Genomic DNA, 23,908 nt, shown 5'->3' on the forward strand with positions numbered 1-23,908 from the left:
TCTGGATTCTGGAAGCAAACTATCCTCGGTTCCTCTCTGTTACAGGCATTCAGGTTGGATATCGTAGAAAAGGGGATTGAAGATATAAACACAAAAGGTGAAAGCTTACCCAAATACCCCCATTAAAACAATTTTTCTTAAAAAAATAAAGTTACATCTGGAAATCTTTATTAGACAACCCTTTTGTTTGCATCAGTCCTGGTCACCACCCACGATCTCCAGAGGTATCTGATCTCCGAGGCACCGAACAGAGGTCAAATATTTCCTTTGGAGGAAAATCAGAGGGAGAATAACCACAGGCTTTTCTCACACGAGGTTTCTGGCCAATCAGATGGAAATGTCTGAAGTCCTTAAGCAGGCCAGAAATCTCAGGAAGTGGTTGATCTGATATGTTATGTGGTGATTGCTGATGAATCGTGAGTTAATAACACCTCAATAAGGAAATGACTCACAGCACACTAACTTAAAAAGTTACATGTATTCTTTACTCGGTGAGCTCCCGTTCCCCCACCTACCCACTACAGGTTAATTTTACCCACCCCCGCAGAAGCTAGAAAGAAAAACTCAGCACGGCAACAGCTCGAAGGGAGACACCTTGAGAACACCTTGCAGGGAAACACACATCAAAGGATCACTATAGTTCAGTCAGTTTCAGAACACTAAAAGACTGTGCAGGGTAGGTGGTGCAGTGGTTCGGACACTGGCCTTTCGCCATTGGACCCATGTTCAAATCCAGCCCAAAGTGATGGATATCAGGGTCCAATGTGAAATGAGTTTGAGCAGTCTCAATGCAAAACACTCCTTAATTGGGCACTGATGGTTAATCTGAACTCAGAGAGGTCACAGTGTGGCTGGAGTGGGAAATGGAAACAATGCCACACTGGCGCAGTGGGGCTCTGTTAAGATTGGGGGCGTATATTTGGGGCAGAGTGGACGGAGCTTTACTCTACAACTGGCTGTGGAAGTGCATGATGTTGCCATTCGACGCCCCAGCATCTCTCCCCTTGAGAAAGACAAATTAGGCTAGTAATTCTGCGGTCTGGGGACAAGGAACTACAGGTGCTGATGGTCTTCTCAAATATTGAAATAACCCCACCCCTGGGAAGAGTGTTCAATGGATCTTAAGAACATAAGAAATAGGAGCAGGAGTCAGCCATTCGGGCCTTCGAGCCTGCTTTGCCATTCAATGAGATCATGACTGATCTTCTGCCTCAGCTCCATTCACCGGCCCTATCGCCATATCCCTTGATGCCCTTACTAGTCAGAAATCTATCGACTTCTGTTTTGAATATACCCAATGACTGAGCCTCCACAGCCCTCTGGGGTAGAGAATTCCAAAGATTCGCCAACCTCTGTGTGAAGAAATTTCTCCTCATCTCAGTCCTGAATGGCCTACCCTTTATCCTGAGGCTGTGACCCCTGGTTCTAGACTCCCCAGCCAAGGGAAACATTCTCCCAGCATCCATCCTATCAATCCCTGTAATAATTTTGTATGCTTCATTGAGATCCCCTCTCAGTCTTCTGAATTCAAGAGAATACAGGCTATTATTTGTTTTAACTTGACAGGCTACCTCTTGGGGCACAGAAATAGAAAGTATTAAAAATGACCCATGTCAGCTAGTGTTTGAAAGGGAGAGACAGGTTGGCATTTTGAGTGTAAACCTTCATCAGAATGAATTTTTATTTCAAATTACCAGCACTTCCAGTTTTTCTTTTTGGGCTAGATTTCCCTCCCAGTGACTATGAATGGATAGAAAGCTAGTTCTCATTTATCTCCATCTTTCCAGGCAACTGCTGTCATCTGGACTCCTGAGCAAGAAGAATGTTAGTACAGCAAGGTTGTTGATTTGTAACCTGGCATGTGGAAGAGGAGCCTGCCTCTTTTCACAATGGGTGAGCCCACAGCAGGGAGACCGCTTCTTGCAAGGCCTGCTGAGTAAGTTGGAAACCTTTACTGCTAGAGAAGATGGACTGATGTATGGGATCTTCTCCCCGTGCACAGTCATCTCAACAGGAGAAAGCGTGGATCTGCTTCTTGGTTCTACTCATTCCCTGTAAAAGCACTGCACAAGGTGGCGCTCATTTGTTGAACTGCCAAGTAATTAACTGCTTGAAAAAGAGGAATATCAAAGGTTATGGGGGAGCAAACAGAAAAGTGGGATGAGAATAGGCGGCTTGTGTGGCAAAAGACAGCAGGGCAAACTTAACTGGATGAATGACCTGTTTTTTGTACTATAACATCCCAGGATCTTACAACATGGAAATGTGCCCAATGAATTAACACTCCTGTCTAAACCTTACACATGCCCTCTACAAATATGCCTTCATCAATTGTGCCTTAAATCTTCCTACAATTCACAAATCTCCCATTCATAGCTCCGGATGAGACATCCTCCCAAACCTTAGCAAGAACATCAGTAAACAAGCATATCATGTGCTAGTGGCTGCTATTTGCTTCCACAATATTTCCCCTAGGTGGTATTTGTGCTCTTAAACCGAGTCTTGTGGTTCATTTCAGTGCTTCCTCGGTGGCAGAATTACTTCAGGCTGGCTGCTGTGCACCATTATCTGTGCCCATTCCAGGCATGACCCTGCTGCAAGACTCTGCCTCACCGTGGCCACTGATTCGTCTAACAGTTGAGATGATGGCAACAGTGAGTCAGTGAAACCCTGCCTCATGGTTCTTTCTAGCAATGCGGAGAGCGATAGATTTTTGGACTCTAGGGGAATCAAGGGATATCTGGATCGGGTGGGAAAGTGGAGTTGAGGTCGAAGATCAGCCATGATCTTACTACTGAATGGCGGAGCAGACTCGAGGGGCCGTACGGCCTACTCCTGTTTCTTATGTTCTAATGTTTCGCCTTCATATGGGGTTAGAGGACGAATGTTAGAAGGTCCTTCTCCTGTAAGTGTTCTCTCTGTTATCGTCTGTCTTCTCCTGCACTCAGAACAAAAGAGGTGAGAAGTTCCAATTGTCAAGATGACATGCATTAATGTCAGAAAACAGCCCTTTGTAAGTGTGATGACATGTAGATGCAACTTCCAGCTTTCCAATTGCCATTTTCACCGTGCTCCCCTTATGCTCCATGTTGTGCTATGGTATGGGGAACGCAGGTTTCTAGATTGTTGCTGCATTTCAAAATAAAATTATCAAAATTGCTATTGCTTAAATTTTTCAAATTCTGTATTGTAGCAGTATTTTGTTCAGAATGGGAGGATTCTTCACGACTGAACTGCCGTGGCATTTAGTCTGTAGCTAGACCACAGTGAACATGAGAGAGAGCGCTCCAGGTCTCGGACTACCTGTGAACAATGCCATCTACCAGCAATTCATAATCAGCAGAGCAGCAATATTAGGAAACTCCTACAGAAATAAGATCCAAGGCCAATACATCAGTAAATAGTACATGTGATCTAAAAGCTAGCATTGCTGTCAATATGTCTTCCACATTTTTTTTCTGCACGCAACTTTTCGCTCTCGGGTGCATTGCAAGAATTATAATATAAATATTCTCAACCTTTCCGTCAAAATGTGTTTGACAGAACCTGCTCCAGATATCGAATGGAGCCAGAGATTGATTTGCTAAAACCGCGTCAGCTGTGGCTCAGTGGTAGCACCCCCGCCTCCGAGTCAGAAGGTTGTGGGTTCAAGTCCCACTCCAGAGACTTGAGCACAAAAATCTAGGCTGACACTCCCAGTGCAGTACTGAGGGAGTGCTGTACTGTCGGAGGTGCCGTCTTTCGGATGAGACATTAAACCGAGGCCCCGTCTGCTCTCTCAGGTGGACGTAAAAGATCCCATGGCCACTATTTCAAAGAAGAGCAGGGGAGTTATCCCCAGTGTCCTGGTCAAATTTGGCAGAGTACAGCTAGACTACAGATGCCGACTCAACTGAGACTAGGCTGGACAATCCATAGGATTGTCCTTCACAAAGTATTCCTCCGGCTAATGCGAATAATGAAGTGGAGAATTCGCCAAGATTGGGGTTTCTACTGGTGGGTTCGTTTGGTTGCTTTGCATCACCAACAGTTATTGGGTGAACTCTGCAAAAACAAGAATGGGAAGGTAAGTTTTCCTTCTGGTGAAAGGTCATCGACCTGAAACACTTCACTCGCCACAGATGCTGCCTGACCTGCTGAATGTTTCCAGCATTTTCTGCTTTTATTACGGCATGGTTTTAAAAAAATTCATTTATAGGATGTGGGCGTCACTGGCAAGGCCAGCATTTATTGCCCATCCCTAGCTGCCCTTGAGGAGGTGGTGGTGAGCCGCCTTCTTGCACCGCTGTAGTCCGTGTGGTGAAGGTGCTCCCACAGTGCTGTTAAGGAGGGAGTTCCAGGATTCTGACCCAGCGACAATGAAGGAACGGCGATATATTTCCAAGTCAGGATGGTGTGTGACTTGGAGGGGAACTTGGAGGTGGTGGTTTACCAGGCACCTGCTGCCCTTATCCTTCTAGGCGGTAGAGGTCACGTGTTTGGGAAGTGCTGTTGAAGGGAATGGGTTCGGGTTGGCTGAGCTGAACCGGGCCTCACAAAAAGAAAGGCTTGCATTTACATAAAGCCTATCACAACCACAGGATGTGCCAACGCGCTTTACAGCCAATAAAGTACTTTTTGAAGTGTCGTCACTGTTGTAATGTAGGAAAAGCAGCAGACAATTTGCGCACAGCAAACAGCAATGTGATAATGACCAGATCATCTGTTTTAATGATGTTGATTGAGGGATAAATATTGCCCAGGACACTGGGATAACTCCCCTGCTCTTCTTCGAAATAGTACATGGCATTATACTGCATGGCAGATGCAGTATAATGTGGATAAATGCGAGGTTATCCACTTTGGTGGCAAAAACAGGAAGGCAGATTATTATCTGAATGGCAATAGATTGGGAGAAGGGGAAGTGCAACGAGACCTGGGTGTCCTTGTGCACCAGTTGCTGAAGGTAAGCATGCAGGTGCAGCAGGTGGTTAAGAAGGCAAATGGTAAGTTGGCTTTCATAGCGAGAGGGTTTGAGTACAGGAACAAGGATGTCTTGCTGCAGTTGTACAGGGCCTTGGTGAGACCACACCTTGAGTATTGTGTGCAGTTTTGGTCGCTTTATCTGAGGAAGGATGTTCTTGCCATGGAGGGAGTGCGGCGAAGATTCACCAGACTGATACCTGGGATGGCAGGAATGATGTATGAGGAGAGATTGGGTCGATTGGGCTTATACTCGCTAGAGTTTAGAAGAATGAGAGGGTATCTCATTGAAACTTATAAAATTCTAACATGGCTGGACAGACTAGATGCAGGAAGGATGTTCCCGATGGTCGGGGAGTCCAGAACCAGGGGTCATAGTCTAAAGATAATGGGTAAGCCATTTAGGACAGAGAGGAGGAGGAATTTCTTCACCCAGAGAGTGGTGAACCTGTGGAATTCTCTACCACAGAAGGCAGTTGAGGCCAATTCATTAAATATATTCAAGAAGGAGTTGGATATATTTCTTAAGGTTAAAGGGATCAAGGGATATGGGGAGAAGGCAGGGACAGGGTACTGAGTTTGGATGATCAGCCATGATCTCATTGAATGGCGGAGCAGGCTCGAGGGGCCGAATGGCCTTCTCCTGCTCCTATCTTCTATGTTAGTGCCATGGAATCTTTTACATCCACCTGAGAGAGCAGACGGGGCCTCGGTTTAACGTCTCATCCGAAAGACGGCACCTCCGACAGTGCAGCACTCCCTCAGTACTGCACTGGGAGTGTCAGCCTAGATTGTTGTGCTCAAGTCTCTGGTGTGGGATTATGAACCCACAACCTTCTGACTCAGAGGCGAGAGTGCCGCCCACTGAGCCCCAGGCCGACACCGCTCATATTCCGCAGTGAATGGAGAAATCCCCCTCCTGAGGTGAATAAGACAAGTTCCCTCCCAGCTGGGAGCCATCAACACAGACAGTGCAGCTAAAACAAACAAAAACAAGAGTCCGCTTACCTTATCTTAGTGTACGATCCGATTCGAAGCATCTGTCTCCTTCATCGAATTAACCGAGCACCGAAAATAAAAACAATCTCCACAGCGGCCATCCTGTCGTTCGCCGCCGCTATCGTCTTGTGTATGTGTGTGCGCGCATGCGGAGGCACGGCGGGGATTGTAGTTCGCCTCTTGCCACTCCCCCCATGCGGTTGGCTGGGCAATTGGCCCGGTGGAGAACTACAGCTCCCAGAATGCTCTGCGCGGGAGGGGGGAGCGTGGCGAGGCGGGGCGCTCGAGAGAAGGACGCCAACGGCCATCCGATGGCGTCACGCCCGTTCATGAATATTCAGCAGGAGGGCTGGCCGAACCCTCAAAGTCAAATTTAAATAAATATATACCCTGAGATACATATATATGTTTAAAATCAAAACAGCGGATAATATTCTAACATTTAAAAAATACCAATTATTTTTAAAAAAAGAGAAGGGGTGTGTGGGGGAGTTAACGGCGACATGAATATTCATGAGCGAGCTGATGAATTATGCATGAGGCGGAGCGCGGGCACAAGCAGTCCGTTCGTCCGTCGTCCATTCCGTAATGGCGATAGTCAGCGGCTGGTGCTGAGGGAGAGACGCTCCCAGGATGCTGTCATTTGGGCCGAAATTGAAAAAAAGAAGAGTGGTTTCTCACAGGATTTTAATTATTTTTTAAAAAAGAATATATATTATTTGTTTTTGTGTGGGGGGGGGAAAAAAAACCAAACCACGACCGGTTGGGGAAGATGGAAGCCGCCTTGGTTCCCGAGCTCCAGAGGCAGAGCTTCGGGCGTACAATTTGTAAATTAAAAGGCGGCGATGAAGTGCAGCGGCTGGATTCCTGTGGAGAAGGAGGTGGTGGTGGACATGTCTCTTCTTCTGCAACCTTGCCGGCTTATGCGAAGCCCGGTGGCGCTAAGAGTTGGAGCAACAATTCCAACTCGCTGCTCCTGAGGAGGAGGCTGAGGAGGAACCTCTCGACCACGGCGGCGGCAGCCCCTTCCCCCGGCCACACTCGCAGCCTGGACCGTAAGGCGGTGGTGTGGGGGGCGAAGCAGAGGTCGCTGACTGCGGCCGACAGGGAGTGGGTGCGGGCCGACGTGCGGAGGGGGTGCCTGCACCTCTACGACAGGCTCCTGTCCGCCTCCGCCTCCACCGCCTCCTGCTCCTACCTGCGAGCTGTCACTTGCACCCTGGACACCACCGCGGCTGAGGTGGCTGCCAGGTTGCTGCAGCCTGGCAAGAAAGGTGGCAAGAGCATGGGGAAGGCAACCTCCATCGATGGCGCTGGCATCGCCAAGTTGGACGCCAAGTTGAGCTCCTTGGACAACAACATCGGTGGTGGCAGGCCGGGCACATCAAGGAATGTCGGTGCCCGGGCAGGACCAGTTGCTTCGGCCAAGCCAGGCTACGCTGACACTTTGAGCGCTGGGTCTTCGGATATTGCTGCTAACAGCCAAGGGCAAATGTGCATTGCTGCTCATGGAAAACCGGCATCGTCGCCGGGCACTGCTGCCAATGCCGGGCACCACTCAAATATTGACATCGTCGGGTACGGGAAAGATAATCCTACCTTTGCCAGGTTTGGGACGTCACTGGATAGCCATAATGCCACACAGAAGGAACCAAATACTGTGAGTGCTAGGCAGGTGCACACAGTACCAGCCACGGCCAGCGAAGGGCCAAAATCTGATTCTGAAATTAGCAGGCTCAGGTCTTCGTTGGATAGTCATACTAATCGACTCAAATCGTCAAATAATTCTTCTGTCAAGCTGATGGCCGTAGACAATGTTGCTGCTAGACGTAGACCTTCACTGGACAGCATTACAGCAAATAATGAATACACAAAGGGCGATACCATAAATGATACTGTGGTCAAGGTGGGATGTCTGGACAGGTCTGAGTTGAGGCGAGACATCCTTGCTGGCAGACAGGGACTGCTGGACTGCGACGATGGCAGGCTGAAGTCTTTGATCCCTGGCACTTTGAGAATGGGGGTAACTGAGAGCTTGCTCGCGTCAGTGGTCTATGTGCAACTTCACGGTGAAACTACCAGGAGGCTGGAGCCGCATGAAAACCCCCTTGAAATACAAAATGAGTACCTCTTTAAACTGGGATTTAAAGATCCTTGCAGGGTGCAGGAGGAAGGAATGGATGTTGAAATTGGCTGTCTGATTCGATTTTATGCAGGTACTGTTTTTAGGTTTTATTGATTAGTTCCTGTAGACTTTTTTTTTAATTCAAATTGGAGTGCCACCTGTTATTACTGTCTGAAAATTAATGACTTTTATTGGTAAATAATACATACTGTGATCCCTCCAAAATTGATAAGCTTGTATTGTGAAAATATCCAGGACCAGTTTAGAATTTTCTCTTGTTTAAAAGAACTCTTGCTGATTTTATCTTTCTTCTGGAGAGAAGAGAAAATGGTAGGTATGCAGAGACGTACACTTTGACTGTTTGCAGTGACTAACTTAGTTTCCAGACAAATGTTTTAGGCAGTACTTGCAGTCATGCATGCAGGTGTTGAAAAGAGAAATTGCAGAAAGGTGAGAATTTAAGTTTTTAATGTTTATAATATATTAAGTACTGTAATTTAAAAAGATTGGCATTGAGTAGCATATAAACTTTGACTGGCATGAACAAAATGCATTAAAGACAGCATTAACCTGTATGTTGATATGTGTAGAATATCATAGCATAAGAACTAGGAGCAGGAGTTGGCCATTCGGCCCCTCGAGCCCGCTCCGCCATTCAATGAGATCATGGCTGATCTTCAACCTCAACTCCACTTTCCCGCCCGATCCCCATATCCCTCGATTCCCCGAGAGTCCAAAAATCTATCGATCTCAGCCTTGAATATACTCAACGACTCAGCATCCACAGCCCTCTGGGGCAGAGAATTCCAAAGATTCACAACCCTCTGAGTGAAGAAATTCCTCCTCATACATGTGACTATCAAGGTTTTAAAAGGGAAATAGCGCAGAGAGAGGCATAAGTGAGTTACTTGTATTTTGTTGTCATGCTAGTGAATTAAAACCATAATCACATCCACAATGGAGCATTATATTCCTCTCATTACGTGCTTTTTATTTGGCTGTTTTGCCCCTTTTTTATGTTTGTGTAGTTGGATTGACATTCAAGAGTGTTTCAAATGTGTTTGTTCTTAAGTGTATAATGCTGTTTCTGCTGAGGGTTTAAACAATGTAGTGACACTGCTTGATTTACTTCCAGAATGTGCTGCACAAAAGGTGCTAGTGCTGCGGATAGCTGACTACACTGGTGACTATTATGGGCTTTATCATCACTACAGATGGTTATTGCGTTCTTCAGGAATGTAAAATAACACTTCCACCCACATGATCAGCTGTCTTTTGTTTTGCAAGAAAACATGACCGTGTCCCTTGTATTAATATCAGAATAATTTTAAATATCTTTAATTTGTGACACACGATCATAAGCACGTTAATTGTTATGCTTAACATGTATGATATATTATTGAACTAAATCTTTTATTGCACAGCTTGATCTTTGCATATAAAAGGAACATCCACGTTCACCAGACTAAGACCTATAAATGCACCAGTAGGACTATTAAAGGCGCTATATAAATGCAAGTTGTTAATACCAGGACTGTGATCAGCCTGTATAATTTGCAAAGTACTTTGAGGAATTACGTGATTTTTAAAAAGCACGATAAGGAAGCTGTTCATCTGAACACCATTTATCCAAATCGGTTCGATCTGTTTGAGTGACTTTGTGTATAATCTTCACGTGTAATCATAACTTATTTTCTTTCAAGAATGCCAAAAGTAGTTGTGTGCATTAGTGCACAGATGCTAAAACGAAAATCTTGCGAGAGACTTGGAAATGATGGAGTGAACCTTTATTGAACTACTTAAAGTGCAACACATATATTAAACTGATAAAACGACAAAATTACTGGCAAAAACAGTAATGGTAAAGGTGAAAAATCTTCAAATGGATCATTAGCTTCATCAAACAGAGTAATTGTCATCGATGAGGAGAGTCTGATTTGTGTTTCCAATGCAGGATAGTTCTGCTTGTCATTTGTCATTGATCCATGCCAGCAAGCTGTTATGCAACTCAGGAAAAAAACTGCTGACTGTCTGTACTCAGATTTTTTTTCAAGGGATGTAGCCTCATCATAGTCATACTGTACATTAGCTTCATTCACATGGAACTCGCGTCCAGTGGCTCAGCCGACTGAACAATCTTAAGCTTCCTGCTGCGTGTAGCTCTTGCAAAGATACATGGCTAAATTTTTAATTTTTAATATTTTTAAATGCAAAAAGTGTGTATGTTAAGGGAGGACATATTATGCACCGATATATCTTTCAAAAATTTGAGTACTCAAAAGATTTGACAATTATTTTATTATACTGTATATCAGTTCTATTTTAAGTCATTGTGGTTCAATGTAGTACAATATTTGAGCTAATACAGAGTTGGCTAACTGAATTATTAATTTACCCAAACAGGCGTATTTCCCTGACTGTTCAGACTGGCAGAGCACAAAAAACACAATTTATTTTTAAATGTGGCTGCTGCAGAACAGTAGAACCAGCAGAAACAATATTTCAGTGAGTGAGCGGTCAATCTCTGGAACAGGGTCTCTAGGGAGAGAGGGGAAGCAGTTAGTACAGATTAATTCAAATGTAAATTAGATAGATTTCTTTAAGAAAATAACATTTTGGGTTGCAGTAATTTGAGACCTGACGTGGTGAGTGTAGCGTGCTTGGGAGGATCAGGTGACTTTGGACCGATGGTTCCCAAAGCTCTCCACCACTGGATTCTTCTCGCCTCATGTCTGGGTCTGTTGTCGACTCATTGATAGAGATCGATTGCTATGATTTGTGAACAACTCCATTATCATTTTATTGTGCGACTGTCAGGATGATAGAAGGCGAGCTAGGGTCTTGGTCTTTTTTCGTCTAGCAATTTCTATTTCCCTATGTTTGCTATCCAGGTGCCCAGAGGTCCTGCAGTCCCAGGTTTGAATCTTATAAAGCATACACTGATTCAAATATGTCATTCAGAATCCCTCCAAAACCCGCAAAAGGGTAAAGACATAACTTCTACCTCATTAAGAACTCCCTTGTCAGATGTATCTGTTACTTTCAATGGAATGCTGGTTATATAACATAACCACAAGTAATAATCACAGACTGTGAAACTTTTACTTGTTGCACCACAGATGTGAGTATTCCTGTCACACTGTTTTCTGTTTACTATATTTGCAATCAAGTTCGTAAACCTTGAAAGTATAGCCGCTAAAGCTAAACTTTGTGCATTGCTGTTGAATTTATTTTTGATAAATGGCATCGAAGTGTAAAACAAACCTGCCTCTCTGCAGTTAAATCTTGAAACAGTATTCAAAATCTATTTTTCCCTCATGTACATTTTTTTTCAATGTTTGTACCCACCTGTAGAACATTTTTTTCCCCCTAACAATACTGTTTAATTTTGTGGATGATTTTTGTAATACCTTAAAATTAATTGCGGCACATTTTGAATTATTTATGCTGTGAACTGCTTTTTAGCCCCAAAATGTTAAACCAAGGGAACATTAAATGCTTGGGGGGGTGTATTGTAGGCAGTACATTGCAAATTGCCAGAAACATTACAATATCTGTTCTTGTGTCAGCTGTGGCTCAGTGGGTAGCACCCTCGCTTCTGAGTCAGAAGGTTAGGGGTTCAAGACTCGCTCCAGGGACTTGAGCGCAAAGATCTAGGCTGACACTCCAGTGCAGCACTGAGGGAGTGCTCCACTGCCTGAGGTGCTGCCTTTCGGATCAGACGTTAAACCGAGGCCCCGTCTGCTCTCTCAGGTGGACGTAAAAGATCCTATGGCGTGATTTCAAAGAAGAGCAGGGGAGTTATCCTCTGAGCTCTGGTCAATATTTATCCCTCAATCAACATCACTAAAGAAGCAGATTACCTGGTCATTATCCCATTGCTTTTTGTGGGAGCTTGCTCTGCACAAATTGCTGCCAGGCTTCCTGCATTACAACAGTGACTACACTTCAAAAAGTACCTCATTGGCTATAAAGCACTTTGGGACATCTGGCACTATAGAAATGCAAGTGTCTTTTTTTTTTCTTTTACATCATATGTTAATGTCACCTCAGTTGTAGGACTTTATAGGCTAAATTATCACTTATTATTGATCTATGCACAACATGCTGACTGAGTTCCCAGTCTTAAGTGCTCTGAATAGAATTCACAGGAAGCAAGTAGTTTTACCTGTTGGAACAATCAATGTTCATATTATAATGAAAATTGAGAGCCTTGGTGCACTTTTTAAAAAATAAAATTACATTGAATCCTCTTGATCTGTCATTGATATAGGGAGACCTGAGGCAGAAGCAAAAGACCTGTTTATGATGGAGCTTAAAAATAAGGCAAATTATTGTTTGGCAGTAGAGTTCAAGATGCTCAGATGATTGTGCCCGTGTTTTGTGGCAGTTTTGCTGTCAATGCTGTAATGCTTTGTGCGTTGGCTGTGTTGAATCTTGGTTTAGGGCACTCTTTCTCCGTATGCTTCTTGATGTTCAGTGTTAACTTCAAACCTTGTCTGAAGTGCAGAGTTTGAATCTCCAGAATCCTTGTAAACTTATGTAATTAACATTTGCCTGTAATTCAAGAAAATTGGTACCCCCCCCCCCCCCCCCAAATATATACTTGTGTGCTTAAAAACTACTCTGTAAAGCACATCACGTATGTGCAATGAGGTCTATTTCAGATGAGTTGCTGTGGTCAAAATGTTATTGAATGACAGTCTAGCACCTTACAACCACTTCTCTGCCAATGGGAAGCAACTGTAAGGCACTACCATGTTAACTATGGGCAGTAACTACTGCAGATATGGATTTTATATGGCACACATTTAAAGTTTTTTGTGGCAAACAAGAATTGCAGGTTAGGTGATCTTGTTCAGAATTATTGGCAACAAATCTTGAGAATTTTTTATGCATTTGCTGTACATCCAGGAGGTAGCTTCCTGAATTTGTATTGCCAGCGGAGAGCCTCACCCGTAGGGTGCGCATATTGGGAAATTGTGGTTTTCCATCTAATAAATGGAATTGTGGGTGGTGTGACTGCGATTTCCCAGTATGCACAACCAGCAGGTGCGGCTCATTGGCGATAACACACACCCGGAAAATCATCCTCTTAAACTACTGCTATGATTATAATGTTGAGTTGAAGGTTAGCAGTGTTTTTTTTTCTGCTTTTTCCTGCCAATTTTCTCTCCTTTCCTCCTGATGATGATGATGACGTTGGTCCCCTAGAGGATGAGTCTGAGGAATTAATAATGGGAAATGGTGGAGACCTTGAACAAATATTTTGTATCGGTCTTCACAGTAGAAGACACTAAAAGCATCCCAATAATGGATAATCAAGGGGCTATTGAGGTGGGGGGGGAACTTAAAACAATCACTATCACTAGAGAAAAAGTACTAGGCAAACTAATGGAACTAAAGGTGGACAAGTCCCCTGGACCCGATGGCATGTATCCTAGAGTCTTAAGAGGTGGCTGCAGAGATGGTGGATGCATTGGTTGTAATCTACCTAAATTCTCTGGATTCTGGAGAGGTCCTAGCGGACTGGAAAAACGCAAATGTAACGCCCCTATTTAAGAAAAGAGGGAGACGGAAAGCAGGCAACTATCGACCAGTTAGCCTAACATCTGTCATTGGGAAAATGCTGGAGTCCATCATTAAGGAAGTGATAGCAGGGCATTTAGAAAATCATAATATAGTCAAGCAGAGTCAGCATGGTTTTATGAAAGGGAAATCATGTTTGACAAATTTGCTGGAGTTCTTTGAGGATGTAACGAGTAGGGTGGATAAAGGGGAACCAGTAGCTGTCGTGTATTTGGATTTCCAGAAGGCATTCGATAAGGTGCCATATAAAAGGTTACGACACAAGATAAGAGCTCACTGGGTTGAGGGTAATATATTTAGCATGGATAGAGGATTGGCTAACTAACAGAAAACAGAGTCGGGATAAATGGATCATTTTCAGGTTGGCAAACTGTAACTAGTGGGGTGCCACAGGGATCAGTGCTGGGGCCTCAACTAATTACAATCTATATTAATGACTTGGATGAAGGGACTGAGTGTAATGTAGCCAAATTTGCTGATGATACAAAGATAGGTGGGAAAGCAAATTGTGTGGAGGATGCAAATAATCTCCAAAGGGATATAGATAGGCTAAGTGAGTGGGCAAAAATCTGGCAGATGGAGTTTAATGTGAGGTTATCCACTTTGGTAGGAAAAATAAAAAAGCAAATTATTATTTAAATGGGGAGCAATTACAAAATGCTGAGGTACAGAGGGATCTGGGGGTCCTTGTACATGAATCGCAAAAAGTTAGCATGCAGGTACAGCAAGTAATTACAAAGGCAAATGGAGTGTTGGCCTTTATTGCAAAGGGAATGGAGTATAAAAGTAGGGAAGTCCTGTTACAACTGTACAGGGCGTTGGAGAGACCACACCTGGAGTACTGCGTAGAGTTTTGGTCTCCTTATTTAAGGAAGGATATACTTACATTGGAAGCAGTTCAGAGAAGGTTCACGAGGTTGATTCCAGAGATGAAGGGGTTGTCTTATGAAAGGTTTTGAGCAGGTTGGGCCTATACTCATTGGAGCTTAGAAGAATGAAAGGGGATCTTATTGAAACATATAAAATTCTGAAGGGGCTCGTCGGGGTAGATGCAGAGAGGATGTTTCCCCTCGTGGGGGAATCTAGAACTAGGGGGGCATAATTTCAGAGTAAGGGGACACCCTTTTAAATGAGGAGGAATTTCTTCTGAGGGTCATGAATCTTTGGAATTCTCTTCGCCAGAGAGCTGTGGAGGCTGGGTCATTGAATATATTTAAGGTGGAGATAGACAGATTTTTGAACGATAAGGGAGTCCAGCGTTATGGGGAGCTGGCAGGGAAGTGGAGTTGAGGCCAAGATCAGATCAGCCATGAGCTTATTGAATGGCGGGCGGAGCAGGCTCGAGGGGCCAAACCTACGTCTTATGTTCTTATTATGATTCCTTCCTGGGTTATAGTTCCATGGGGGCTGGTTACTGTTGAGTATTTTTCAACTGCACCAAAAATAGTAGCTGAGCCTGTGCGATGAGGTCTACTTCGGACAAGTTGCTGTGGTCAAAATGGTTATTGAATGACTGTCCAGCACCTTACAATTGCTTCCCATTGGCAGAGAAGTGGTTGTAAGAAACTACCATGTTAACTAAAGGCAGTAACTACTGCAGATATGGATTTTACATGGCGCACATTTAAAGTTTTTTGTGGCAAACAAATGGCTGCTCCCACCCAAAATCTAGATGCGCTTCCAGCAGGGGTTGATAGTAGTTAGAAGCAGAAACCTTGGGGACTTTCCCCTCCCTAACCTTGTCGCGATTAGGGAAATTCTAATGTCTTACTGCCTCACCAGCTGAGATCAGATAACTTGGCACAGGGTAGGAATAAAACCTGGGATCATCTTGCTTCGTATGGCTGAGCTACTACTGGCTTACTCAGCTGAGCCAGGATGAGCATTTTCACTGGTGTGATCTCGGAGTCTTAGCTTAAATTTCTTTTTTTTATTACAGTAAATAAAATTTACCACAGTACATTTAAATGTTACTATAGTATGGTAGAGGGGCAACATGATTTCCTTCAAATGTGTCTGTTTCAGCTAGTTGGATCATGTGCAAATTTTATACTTAACGTGTCACTTATAGTGTGCAAGCCACTGAATCATTGGCACTGTGTACATATGGAAGTTTAGTGAGCATGTCTTCTATTCTTCAGTCACAAGATATGGATGTGTATAAATGCAATTTCGTGGTTCACTTTATCATCTCGCAAAGATTGGTGGAACTGTTTCTTGCCTAAAATTACAATGGAAAACGCAGCTGGTTAAATAGGTCAATATATTGAAATTGAAACCTAAGCGAGCTAGAAATAGGGAACTAAAAGATTTGTTTTACTTTGGAGGAGGGAAGATGATGTGCTTTCTCCACACTTAACTAGTGGTGTGAGTTTTTGTTAATGTAGAGCTTGACAACTGTTTACACTTTTGAGATATGCAATGTTCTTGTCAGCTTACAAGCTCACTGTACTGGTGTAGTCGCACAGTTTTTCTGACAGTTGTGCGATGTAAAAATAACTCTGCTCCTTTTGAAAACTGCAACAAAATGAACAGCCATTGAAAATATTTCTCCATTGTATTTGTCTGTCTACACTTGATTATATATCATTTATTTATCCATTGTGAGTATCCTGTCATTTCAAATATTAACGTTAACATTTTAGTATTAATCCTTCGGTTTAAGCTTCTCTAGAATTTAAAAGAATTAATTTGAATGAAGGAAAGCTACTCTTTTTATAATTGTCTTTGACAAGACCTTCCCATTTGGCAGTTAAGAGCAACAATGGTAACAACCTGAAAGAAGCAACTTTAAATAAAAGGCCATTTCGAAGACCCATGCCACTTCCTGTGGCCAGTGCAAGGTTCCCACGGTAACAGTTGAGGTTGTGAACAGCCCTGTACACTCAATTCAGAGACTTGGATCTGAGAGAATTCTTCTTGTGACAGCTACACTTCTTATGCACTACTGCATTTTAGACTTGCAGTACCATCAATTAAAGTCCTGCCTTGAATGTAATCGAGGGCAATTAGGGATGGGCAATAAATGCTGGCCTTGCCAGCGACGCCCACATCCCATGAATGAATGAATGAATGAATGAAAAAAAACTGATCTACAGTTTTTTTTAAAGAGGGTTCTTTTCAATAGCCCATGAAAGATGCATTTTTTGCTGGGCGGCAAGATGTCTTTCAAGAATTTCTGGCTTTCTCCAATAGTCACCACTTTTAAATCTCCACACACTGTGCTTTTACAGATAGAACATATAAACAGAATGTTGCAGTTAATAAGTTTCCATGGATCGCCTTTTAATAAGATTTATATACATAAAAAAATAAAAATCATGGGTGCTTTTTGAGAGCTAGGTTTATTCATCCATCAGTGCAGTAAGTGTAATATGATACCATTGAAAACTCAAATGAATTAATGATCGATTAGTAATTTTAGCCTATATTTTTGCAGAGCATGTTCTAAGCCATCTTGAGCACAGCTACTTTCCAGTTTATTGGAAGCTTGTAGTTTGTGGTATTAATCTGGCTGCTGTTTATCAGTGCTATAAAATTCCACTCGGTTGAATATGTGGTTAAGAAAATATAGTGGAGACTAGTCGCACATACCTAATTAAGTATGCTTGTTTCTACTGTAATGTGAAATAGAAGCAAATTAAATCTTAGTGACTCTTTTCCTCCCTTCCCCCCCCCCCCCCCCAACAAAAGTATCTGTATAGCTTAATTAGTTATATCAGTTTGAGTTGCTTTCTTTAGTCTACGTCTGTGACTATATACATTTTTTTCAAATGCGTTAATGTTTTAGTATTAATCCTTAGGTTTAAGCTTCTCTAGTTTTTAAAAGAATTAATTTGAATGAAGTAAGTGTAGAAGCATAACATTTGCTGTCTTCATTATTCCTGTTATCCATAAATGAGTGTCATTTAGCAGATAATTCAAAGTTGGTAAAATCAGACTCAAATTTTAGAAAGGCCTTCGATATTGGAGGCTAACTTGTTCTAAATTGATTAAACCCAGCCTATTTTGACTGAAGAATTCTAATGTTTTTGTTCAGCAGGATATGAGTTAAAACATCACATTCTGCAAAGCCTCTAGATACTTCTAATGGATCTGTCAAGTCCACGATTCTTGGTTCTGCAGTGCTTAACATTGAGATGCGAACTGACCCTTTCCCCTGAGCTAACTTAGTCCCTCAGGAACTTGCCTTTTTTCCCTAAGCTAATTAGCCGTTGCGACTGACATATCTTGAACACTCATGCTTAACCTTCTGCGGTGTTTGTAAACATGATTGGAATCTGTAGTCAACGGACTGCCACCAGTGCTTTTCGTCATAAGCTGGAGAACAGGCATTTCAATTGCTATTTCTAATATGGAACAGGCGGCAACAACTTGCAATTATTTAGTGCCTGCAACATAGAAAAACGTCTCAAAGTGCATCACAAACATGCAAGTTAAAAATGGATGCAAAGAAAGAGCTATTGGGAGGGATGAGCAAAAGCTTGGTCAAAGAGGTGGCTGTCCTACATTACAACAGTGACTGCACTTCAAAACTACTTCTTGGTATATATGTCTTTTCTTTCTTTTAAGGATGGTGTTCGAGGAGACGGAGATGGAAAGGTAGTTGGGGTTTAGGGAGGAAATTAAAGAGTGGAGCGATTAGTGTGGCACTAGAGGGTGGCACTAGAAGTAGAGTCGCAGGAATGGAGATTTTGGGTGGGTGGAGGGGGTGGCATGGTGGAGTTACTTAGGGAGGGGCGAGGCCATGAAGAGATTTAAACATGAGAATGAGAATTTTAAATTTGAGGTGATGTGAAAGCACTGGGTGATAGATGATCGGGACTTAGTGAGTAATGGGATACAGGCAGCTGTGCTTGAGCTGTAGTTTAGGATGGATAGATGATGAGAGGCTGGCTCGTAGAGCATTGTAATAGTCAAGTCTGGCGGTGACAAAGGCATGGATGAGGGTCTCCGCAGTAGATGGGCTGAGGTAGCTGCAGAGATGGAAGTAGGCAGTGTTTGTGATGATGGAATATGGAGTCGGAAGTTCAGTCTGGGGCTGATTAGGACACCAAAGTTGCTTGCGAGCAGCCTGGTTCAGCCTGAGACGGTGGCTGGGAGGGGGGATGGATTTAGCGGCGAGGGTACGGAGTTTGTGACTGAGGCTGAAGGTGATGACTGCCCCATCGATGGATTCCACTCTCCCATTCCTTCTATTCAGAATCTTGCTAAAAGCCCTAAGCATTCTTAACCTGTCAGCTTGAAATAATTGTTTCAGTGGACTGTATGTAAAAGCGAAGGAATGGTAGAAAGTGGAGCCTTGACAAGCTGTACACATTGTGATGTTATTGACCATCTGCATATTCTAGGGCACATTCCAAGCCAGTTCCATAATGCTTAAAAATGTTGCCTTGCAGCATCTCGTGACAAATGCTAGCATGCTTTAAGGGTTGTGATTTTTGAATGTTCATTCATCTTTGCAACTCCATTTTGCACATTTTTGTTTCTGTGAATTCTGATCTTGCATATTCATGGCTTTGATTTTTTTTTTTGGTTTCGGTCAGCCTGATTTTTAATTCTTCCATCGGCAAAAACCTTTATCTTTTAGCGGCCACCAATTTCACTGCTATGTCTGGATTAGAACCGTAGATTTTTGTTGCACCTTTTTTTTTCTATTTTTTTTTCTTTTTGTTTTCTTTCAAGCTCTATTCCTTTATGCTCCTTTTTCCTATTTGTTGCTTGTACATTTTTTTTTCAGCTTATGGGGCCAGGAAAAGGGAGCTCTCTCTTTCCAATCATTTTTCCTGAGGAATTTTTAAGATATTTTCCTCCCCTAATTAGCCCGTGCTTTTTATCCTTTTTTTTTTTGCATCTCCCAGGCGATTGCATGGCTTCTGAGTGTGGGGAGTCTAGGTACCATATAAAACGCCCATGTTTAAAATGGGCAGTCGCTTATATCGGCCAAAAAACGATAACCTTTATCCATTACCTCATTAAGGTGCACTGAATGTAATAAGAGTCTTATTGAAGCAGACTTCAGTTTAATATTTTATATTTTCGGGTAACAACCTTTCACCCAAACCTGCGCGGCTGTGCAGGAGATTTCCCCCATGAAGGATTGACCAAAGCAATGAAAGACCTCTTTTACTTTTCCAGTGAATTTGTGCGTACAGTTCATCAGCTGTAATAAATGGCCCAGATTTGAAAGCTATCTGGTAAATATAGACCTCTGGTAACTTTTTTTTGTCCCACTTCTCTCAGCTATGACGTTTGAACAAGTGCTCAAAATAAATTGAAATTAAGCTGTTGCTAAATCGAGAATGTATGTTTTAACTGCATGAAAGCACTTTAATCGCTTAAATGAAACCGCTTAAGTCACTTGTGAATTATTGTTTGTAATAAAGTTAGTAATGTTGCAGTGAGAACTGCTGCAGCGAGAACTGTCCTCTCTCTGGCAGTCTTTAAAACTAATTGAAATGATTTTTAATTTTATTAACGCTACCACATTATACCGGCCATTACGTATAGCGGGCAAATCTTGTTCACACGAACGCGTCTGTTTAAACGGTGGGGACTGCATTTTGTAGCATCACAACTCTGTGGGACCGGCTGGATGGACCAGTAGATATTTTCCTGTTCGTCATTTTTTGTATGTTTCAATTTATTTCACTTTCAATCAATATCGTTTTCTTTCACTTTTCCATCCTTTCCTCCTTGCTCTTTTTCTTTCCACCTCGGTACACAATATTTGCAGCCTCTTAAACAGTGGTTTATACTTTCCACAAGAAGCTGTTGGGACGACTCTTCTGTTAACCATAGGTATCCTGCAGTAACGCACGCCTCCACCAAATGTGCCAGAAACATTGGCATGCACAGCAGGAGTGGAAAGATGAAGCTCAGCCGCCATCTTTGAGGATGATAAAAATGATACAAAATTTATTTAAAGACTTATTATTAAGAGTTTTAATGGGATATTGGTTTTTATGAAAAAAATACTGTATATGGCCAACCTTTGTTTGGGGAGGAGGGCAAGCTAGAAGAGCTGAATATTATGTTACACCTCTGGTATCATTGGCACCACATGCTGGTAAATAATTTTTAAAAAATATTGCTAATCACTGGTTATTGAAGACAATGTCTCTAACTACCCAAAGCTGGCTTGCAGTTGACTAATGCTGCAGTGAAGCCCTAGAGTTGTAACTCCAAATTTAGAGAATGTTGACTGCACTGTGATTGTTTTTTTTTCAACAAGACATGGCAAACACTTTATCAATTTCAGAAGAGTGTGATCAAGCATGAAAATGATTTACAGGCTCGGGCAGTACATAACTTGCATGTGTAGTGGGACTGCCACATTGTTCAATGGGAGAAAAAAAATACAGATACAACTTCCCTCCACTCCACCAACCTCGTCAATGAACTGAAGAAAAAAAGAATGCATGACCAAATAAGTACAGAAAAAAAACCTAGTTTCTAATCACTAAATGTGCATGTTTTGAGGCAATTTTAAAGAAAAAAATGACTGACCTGTTCTCCATGCCCTGCATGGAATACACCAGCCAGAGAGGGCAGACCGATGACCATGTCTCCGTCACTTTGAGTTAGTTGCTAGGGGAGTGTGTGTGTCTGTGTAAAGAGAGCTCCTGCCCTCAACCCAAAGCTCTTGAATTCTCTCCCTAAACCTCTCCGCCTCTCTCTCATTTAAGATGCTTCTTAAAACCGACCTCTCATCTGTCCTAATATCTCCTTATGTGGCTTGGTGTCAAATTTTGTTTGATAACGCTCCTGTGAAGCGCCTTGGGACGTTTTATGTTAAAACTCTATAATGATAGATGCCAGAATTATAGTACAGCTATAACACTGGCATCTATCCGACAATGTGGAAAACTGCTCAGGTATGTCCTGTCCACAAAAAGCAGGACAAATCCAATCTGGCCAGTTACCGCCCCATCAGTCTACTCTCAATCATCAGCAAAGTGATGGAAGGCGTTATCGATAGTGCTATCAAGCAGCACTTGCTCACTAATAACCTGCTCACGAATGCCCAATTTGGGTTCCGCCAGGACCACTCGGCTCCAGACCTCATTACAACCTTCGACAAACATGGACAAAAGAGCTGAATTCCAGAGGTGAGGTAAGAGTGACTGCCCTTAATATCAAGGCAACATTTGACCGAGTGTGGCATCAAGGAGCCCTAGCAAAACTGAAGTCAGTGGGAATTTGGGGGGGCGGGGGGGGGAGAAACTCTCCACTGGCTGGAGTCATACCTAGCAGAAAGGAAGATGGTTGTGATGGTTGGAGGTCAATCATCATAGCCCCAGGACATTGCTGCAGGAGTTCCTCAGGGCAGTGTCCTACGCCCAACGATCTTCAGCTGCTTCATCAATGATCTTCCCTCCATCATAAGGTCAGAAGTGGGGACATTCGCTAATGACTGTACAGTGTTCAGTGCTATTTGTAACTCCTCAGATAATGAAGCAGCCCATGCCCACATGCAGCAAGACCTGGAATGACATTCAGGCTTGGGCTGATAAGTGGCAGGCAATGACTATCTCCAACAAGCGAGCGTCTAACCACCGCCCCTTGACATTCAACGACATTACCGTTGCCGAATCCACCATCAATATCCTGGGGGGGGGGGGGGGTCACCATTGACCAGAAATTTAACTGGACCAGCCACATAAATACTGTGGCAACAAGAGGTCAGAGGCTGGATATTCTGTGGCGATTGTCTCACTTCCTGACTTCCCAAAGCCTTTCCACCATCTACAAGGCACAAGTCCAGAGTGTGATGGAATACTCTCCGCTTTCCTGGTTAAATGCAGCTTCAACAACATTCAAGAAGCTCGACACCATCCAAGACACAGCAGCCTGCTTGATTGGCACCCCATCCACCACCTTAAACATTCATTCCCTCCACCACCGGCGTACTGTGGCTGCATTGTGTACCATCTACAAGATGCACTGCTGCAACTCGCCAAGGCTTCTTCAGCAGCACCTCCCAAACCCGCGACCTCTACCACCTAGAAGGACAAGGGCAGTAGGTTCATGGGAACACCATCCTGACTTGGAAGTCCTGGGACATTGGAACCGGTTCTGGGGGAGGTGGGACCAGTTCAAACCGGACGGTTTGCACCTAGGCAGGGCCGGGACCGATGTCCTAGGGGGAGTGTTTGCTAGTCCTCTGGGGGAGGGTTTAAACTAAAATGGCAGGGGGTTGAGAACCTGAGCAGGGGGACAGAGGAAAGGGAAACAAGGATAAAAGCAAAAGTGGCAGTCAGAGAAATCAACGGTTTAAATCAAACATGGCCACAGTAAATAATAATTCTAATAGGTCGAAGAGCTTTAAAAAAAAAACAAGCCTGAAGGCTTTGTGTCTTAATGCGAGGAGCATTCGTAATAAGGTGGATGAATTAGCTGCGCAAATAGAGGTAAACGAATATGATTTGATTGGGATTACGGAAACATGGCTCCAGGGTGGCCAAGGCTGGGAACTCCACATCCAGGGGTATTCAATATTCAGGAAAGATAGGCAAAAAGGAAAGGGAGGTGGGGTAGCATTGCTGGTTAAAGAAGGGATTAACACAATTGTAAGGAAGGATATTGGCTCTGATGATGTGGAATCTGTATGGGTAGAACTGAGAAATACCAAGGGGCAGAAAACATTAGTGGGAGTGGTATATAGACCTCCAAACAGTAATGCGGAGGTTGGGGATGGCATTAAAAGGGAAATTAGAGAAGCGTGCAATAAGGGCACAGCAGTCATCATGGGTGACTTTAATCTACATATAGATTGGGCTAGCCAAATTAGTAACAATACTGTGGAGGAGGAATTCCTGGAGTGTTTAAGGGATGGTTTCCTGGACCAATATGTCGAGGAACCAACCCGAGATCAGGCCATCTTAGCCTGGGTATTATGTAAAGAGAAAGGATTAATTAGCAATCTTGTACGAGGCCCCTTGGGTCGGAGCGATCATAATATGATTGAATTCTTCATTTAAGATGGAGAATGAAGTAGTTGACTCAGAAACAAGGGTCCTCAATTTAAATAAAGGAAACTACGATGGTCTGAGGCGTGAGTTGGGTAGGATTAATTGGGGAATGTCACTCAAAGGGTTGACGGTGGATAGGCAATGGCAAACATTCAAAGACCGCATGGATGAACTACAGACTTTGTTCATCCCTGTTTGGCATAAAAATAAAACAAAAAAGGTGACTCAACTGTGGCTAACGAGGGAAATTAGGGATAGC

The 23,908-nt window shown here is 43.2% G+C and overlaps 1 protein-coding gene and 1 long non-coding RNA gene across 3 annotated transcripts in view; one reads left to right on the top strand and one right to left on the bottom strand.

Moving 5' to 3' along the window:
- The window catches only part of LOC147117885 (uncharacterized), a 62,262-nt gene extending 56,113 nt beyond the window's left edge, over positions 1 to 6,149 (bottom strand). Inside the window, exon 1 of the long non-coding RNA XR_015078561.1 lies at positions 5,971 to 6,149. This is a non-coding gene — a long non-coding RNA (uncharacterized LOC147117885). The remainder of the gene's footprint in view (positions 1 to 5,970) is intronic.
- Positions 6,150 to 6,502: 353 nt separating this feature from the next.
- Positions 6,503 to 23,908, top strand: part of phlpp1 (PH domain and leucine rich repeat protein phosphatase 1) — a 185,879-nt gene continuing 168,473 nt past the window's right edge. For both annotated transcript variants that reach the window (XM_085989276.1, XM_085989277.1), the window contains exon 1: positions 6,503 to 8,177. In XM_085989276.1, the coding sequence (XP_085845402.1) occupies positions 6,734 to 8,177 (1,444 nt within the window). In that variant the 5' untranslated portion in view covers positions 6,503 to 6,733. The remainder of the gene's footprint in view (positions 8,178 to 23,908) is intronic.

Source organism: Somniosus microcephalus, chromosome 5 (genome assembly GCF_052327205.1).
Source record: "Somniosus microcephalus isolate GS21.2 chromosome 5, FLI_Smic_1.0, whole genome shotgun sequence".
NCBI classification, from domain to species: domain Eukaryota; kingdom Metazoa; phylum Chordata; class Chondrichthyes; order Squaliformes; family Somniosidae; genus Somniosus; species Somniosus microcephalus.